At 47.8% G+C, this 4557-nt stretch overlaps 2 protein-coding genes across 2 annotated transcripts; one reads left to right on the forward strand and one right to left on the reverse strand.

Annotated features, from left to right (window-relative positions):
- Positions 1-246: 246 nt before the first annotated feature.
- LOC104399605 (cytochrome c oxidase subunit 6A1, mitochondrial) lies at positions 247-1340 on the forward strand. The gene is made up of 2 exons (XM_010014300.1): positions 247-381; positions 1260-1340. Exons 1-2 carry the CDS (start codon positions 247-249, stop codon positions 1338-1340), a joined length of 216 nt encoding a protein of 71 aa, XP_010012602.1.
- Positions 1341-3508: 2168 nt separating this feature from the next.
- Positions 3509-4552, reverse strand: TRIAP1 (TP53 regulated inhibitor of apoptosis 1; the record flags this gene model as incomplete). Its single annotated transcript, XM_010014301.1, has 2 exons — positions 3509-3735; positions 4412-4552. Coding segments are annotated over 2 exons (225 nt in total), but the record flags the coding sequence as incomplete, so codon positions are not given.
- Positions 4553-4557: the final 5 nt, after the last annotated feature.

Below are 4557 nucleotides of genomic sequence, written 5' to 3' on the forward strand. Positions count from 1 at the left end.
TGCGAGCCCCGGCGAGGGGCGGCGGTGCCCCGGGGGAGCTGTGGCGTGAACCGTGAGCGCAGGATCCCCGGCGGAGCGGAGCTCCGGTGTCCCTGTGCACAACGGGAGGGAGCCCCACGCTCGAGTGAGGGATGAGAGCATCCGTTGTCTCCTCATTGCTCTTGCTGCGTTTAACGTGCCACCGGGTCACTAACGGAAACTTTTAGTTTGTCGTTCTAATTCCTGTTGTGCTCCCCACCAGCCCGTATGTGGAAGATACTGACCTTCGTGGTGGCCCTGCCCGGTGTGGGTGTTTGCATGCTGAACTGCTACCTGAAAGGGAAGCAGCCGCACGAGAGACCCGAGTTTATTCCTTACACTCATCTCCGGATCCGGACCAAGGTAAGTTCCTTTGCTCTGTTTAGAGGCTTTCCTTTTCTCCTGTGATTGCGGAGCTACCACAGTGTCTGCAGCTTTCTTGCTTGCTACATGAGGTGCTGTGCACTTACCCATGATCTTCACTTGTGGCTTTGTTTCTGAGGCAGCCAGAGTTCCTTACAGCACAGGTGAAGCACCTGTGGTATTCACAAGCCTTCTCACCCCAAATAATCCTGCTAATGTCTTGCTGAAAAACATTACAGTCTTGGAGCTGCTGTACTCACCTTAAACTAATACGCATCTGAAAGCTAACAGAAGATCCCATATTCTCAAAGCTGGGGCCCTCCTTGTATAGCACAGCTGATATTTAAGTAAGAGCAAAGATCCTTCCAGCACCTAAAGGGGCTGACAAGAAATCTGGAGAGTGGCATGTAGGAATGAAACAAGTGGGAATGGCTTTAAGCTGACAGAGAAGAGATTTAGATTAGATTTTAGGCAGAAGCTCTTCCCTGTGAGGGTGCTGAGGCGCTGGCACAGGGTGCCCAGAGAAGCTGTGGCTGCCCCATCCCTGGCAGTGTTCAAGGCCAGCTTGGACACAGGCTTGGAGCAACCTGCTGTAGTGGAAGGTGTCCCTGCCCGTGGCAGGGGGTTGGAACTGGAGGAACTTTAAGGTCTCTTCAACCCAGACCAGGCTGGGATTCTATGATCTTGTTTAGAGATGGCAGCGCCAGCTCAGGGAATGTTCTAAAACTCTTGCTTCTGCAGCCTGGGAACAGATGCCAACTTGTTTAATTCATCAGCCTGTGGAGCTGTGTGACATTTGAGTCCATGTTGCTGTCAGTTTCCTGTGCTTTATGGATCACTCAGCTGACGCTGCCTTGTTTCCTTTGTTCATTCTACAGCCTTTCCCCTGGGGTGACGGGAAGAAAACTCTGTTCCACAACCCCCATGTTAATCCTCTCCCAACCGGTTATGAAGATTAAAATTAAGATCCTGACTACAGCCAGAACGTTGGCTCTTCCCATCTTGGAACAGAATATTGTGTGGGAACCATCGTTTAAGAAACTCTATTCCTTCTGTGCTGAAGCTGAGTGGTGTGGTGGCCTCTGTCTGTGCTTGTGTAGAGGTCCTTTAAATAAACAAGTCTGAACTTGAATTTAGTACCCGACTTTTTCGTTAATCTGAATCCTTAGAAATTCTTTAGTCCAGTGTTTGCTTAAAACATTGAGGCTTCCCACGGGATACAGTGCAGGAGCAAAGGGGTTCAGATGCCTGAATGTTTATACCTGCTCCCGTATCTGGTAATACTAACAACAGAACACACTCAGCCCAGGACATTACTTCATCATGTCTGGTTTAACTGATCACTGTAAACTCACAGCCAGATGAACAGGTATCAGGCTAACAATGTAGATTAAAATTCAGTACATACTAAAGCACATTCTGCATAATCAGCTATTGCAGTATTTATTAACATCATAAATGCATTTTCTCTTATCCCCCTTTGGGAGAGGGAGTGGCAGGAAAGATGTTTAGCTACACTTTGCACAGTGTAGTTTATCCAGTTTATCAGCATGTATCTTGCTCACAACTCCGTTTCAATATAATATTATTTTTGAAGTTTTTCCTCACTGCAAGTCAACCATTTCCCAATTCCTCCTGTGACGCCTGGTTTTATTGAATGGTTTGAAAGAGAGAGCTATGTCTTAACTGTCATTAACTCTGTTCTTCCCAAAAGGAAGAATGCAGCAGCTGACTTGGCACCTTGCTGCTGAAAGGAATGATGGATGGCAAATGAAAATCTCGAAGTGGGCGCTGTGGGACACCCTCATGTTCCAATAGAATGTATTCCACCCACTTGCTGGTAGAATGGCTGCTAAGGCAACTTCAGTGTTGAAAAGCACAGAACAAGGCACTGATGGGCACATGTCCCACATGACTCCACGTGTGGGGCCATTCCTGAGGGGCTGTGGTCCAGACAAGCCAGCTTTTATGTTTGAGAACTGCGCCTTTAGAAAAGTAAGACCTCTGAATGATCCTTCAGGTAGTGCTAAAAAGCAGCGAGACTGAAGCTCACTTTTTTCCTTACTGAAATTCTAGGATAATGAGGAATTTGACTTCTCTTTCATCCCTAGGCCACTGTATTTTTTACTCTCTCACCTGTGCTGGTGTAATGAGAAGGGATAGCTTTTCCCCACCCCTACATTCGGATCAACAGAAACCTCCTCCTCTGCCACTGTGCTCACAGGGCCACCAGACAGGATGGATGCTGATCCCTTGCTTCTCTTCCAAACACCCTTTTTCTAGTTGCTGCAGCTCACAAACCAGCACAAGAAACACTTGTTTGCTTTCCTAGGCACAAAGTACACACAGCTCAGGAGCAGCTTCATGAGCAGGCGAGATCCCTGAGTAGCAGCTGGGGATTTTAACATCACCAGCTGTCAAGTGAAGCTTGACAAGCCATGTTTCCCTCATTCCACACACACTTTAACCACCACAAGCAAAAGCCCAATGGTGATGGTGGCCAGCCCAGTGCTTTGTGGCAGTGTGGAAAACGATGGCCAGGGCTGTGCTGCCACCATGTACTGCAGGAACGTGTAATGCTAAAGGAGAGAGAATTCCAGTTTAGGATTGTTTCAGTACCTCAGAAAAGTCTGAAGAAGCATTAAAAGTGTCCTACTCATATTCCATCCCTCCTAGAGGTCACAATCAGATTCTACTAGACAGTTATTACTTGAACAAAACATAACCTGGTTATATTTATTGGAGCTATGTTAATGCAGGTCCAATAGAGTGCTTTTATACCATCTCTGTTGCTGATACAAAACCATGGTTTAGCCCCTCAGCATCCAGGATAATATAAACCAAACTTCTTCCACCAAAATTCAGCAGCACAGAGAGGAGACAAAGTAAATCAACCTCTTTCATATTATTTTTTAAACACTTTCAAGTGTTATATAAATAAGCAAGAGAAATCAGTCACAAAGCAACTACTACCTCAGCCCACTCTAAGCAGCATTCTCCCATTAGAGAGTACATTCAAGGTGAAGTTAGTTCAAAGGGCTTTTCACGCTGTTAGATGCTGAACCACCACCAAAATTCACCGAAAAGGAGGCAGTTACCACATCATCCAGTCTTTTTTTGCCTTTTTTTTTTTTTAACAAGCAGAGAAGGTTCCTGGCTTCTAGAAAGCAGCTTTAACAAAGGTCATATGCAGGTGGCGTCGAGCCATCTGCCAGGTGGTGTTGCTTAGTTCAAAGGTTCCTATTAGTGACTCCATCCATGCAGCTGAGGTCAGGAGGAGTTTTCAGTTTTTCCTTTGTTTGGGCCCATGAACTCCAGGCCTTCGATGGGTATGTCCTTTTCCTTGATAGCTTTCTGAAATTAGAAACACCCCCCCCCAAAAGTTAAAGTTGACACACCTTTATAGTGCTAAGTAATGTAATCTTTGGTGGCAAACATGATCTATAAAAAGCAGTCTTAAGCTTGGTTTGGATAAAGCTTCAATATTGGAGATGTTCAAGTAGGTACTGAGAATGCATAGAATCACAGACTGGTTTGGGTTGGAAGGGACCTTAAAGTTCCAGCCCCCTCCCACAGGGCAGGGACACCTTCCACTACAGCAGGTTGCTCCAAGCCCCAAACCGTACACCCTGCCGGTGTTGGGCCAGCCACAGCTTCTCTGGGCACCCTGTGCCAGCGCCTCAGCTGGCAGGGAAGAGCTTCTGCCTTATACCTAACCTGAACTTCCCCTGTTTAAGTTTAAACCCATCACCTCTTGTCCTATCAGTACAGTCCCTGGTGAAGAGTCTCCGGCATCCTTGCAGGCCCCCTTCAGATACTGGAAGGCTGCTGTGGAACTACACGTAGCCCGGATGCCATCACACAAGAGCCTCGGAACGAGCAGGCTCAGAAGTTTCATTAACGAGAAAAACGCAGTCAGAGACACCCGTAAAACACTGCGAGTCATGACCGACAGAAACGGAAGACAAGGGCAGATACGGAGCGCGGCGGCAGCTCCTCCGGGGGTTACCGGGTGAGCGGCGGGCATCACCTGCACGCAGAGCTGGTAGCGCTTGAAGAGCTGCCCGCAGGGGTCACCGGCGCTGTCGCCCTTGAGGAACTTGTCCGCGAACCAGCGGTTGAAGCACTGGTCGTACTCGCGCTTCAGCTCGGTGCACGCCTCCCCAACGCTGTTCA

The sequence above is a fragment of the Nestor notabilis genome, unplaced genomic scaffold (assembly GCF_000696875.1).
Source record: "Nestor notabilis isolate BGI_N333 unplaced genomic scaffold, ASM69687v1 scaffold12255, whole genome shotgun sequence".
Classification (NCBI taxonomy): domain Eukaryota; kingdom Metazoa; phylum Chordata; class Aves; order Psittaciformes; family Psittacidae; genus Nestor; species Nestor notabilis.

Excerpts from the sequence above, each read along its gene's own strand:
- LOC104399605 (XM_010014300.1), top strand. The coding sequence starts at position 247 with ATGTGGAAGATACTGACCTTCGTGGTGGCCCTGCCCGGTGTGGGTGTT. Across the intron at positions 382-1,259 it reads ATCTCCGGATCCGGACCAAG|CCTTTCCCCTGGGGTGACGG; the intron begins GTAAGTTCCTTT and ends TTCATTCTACAG.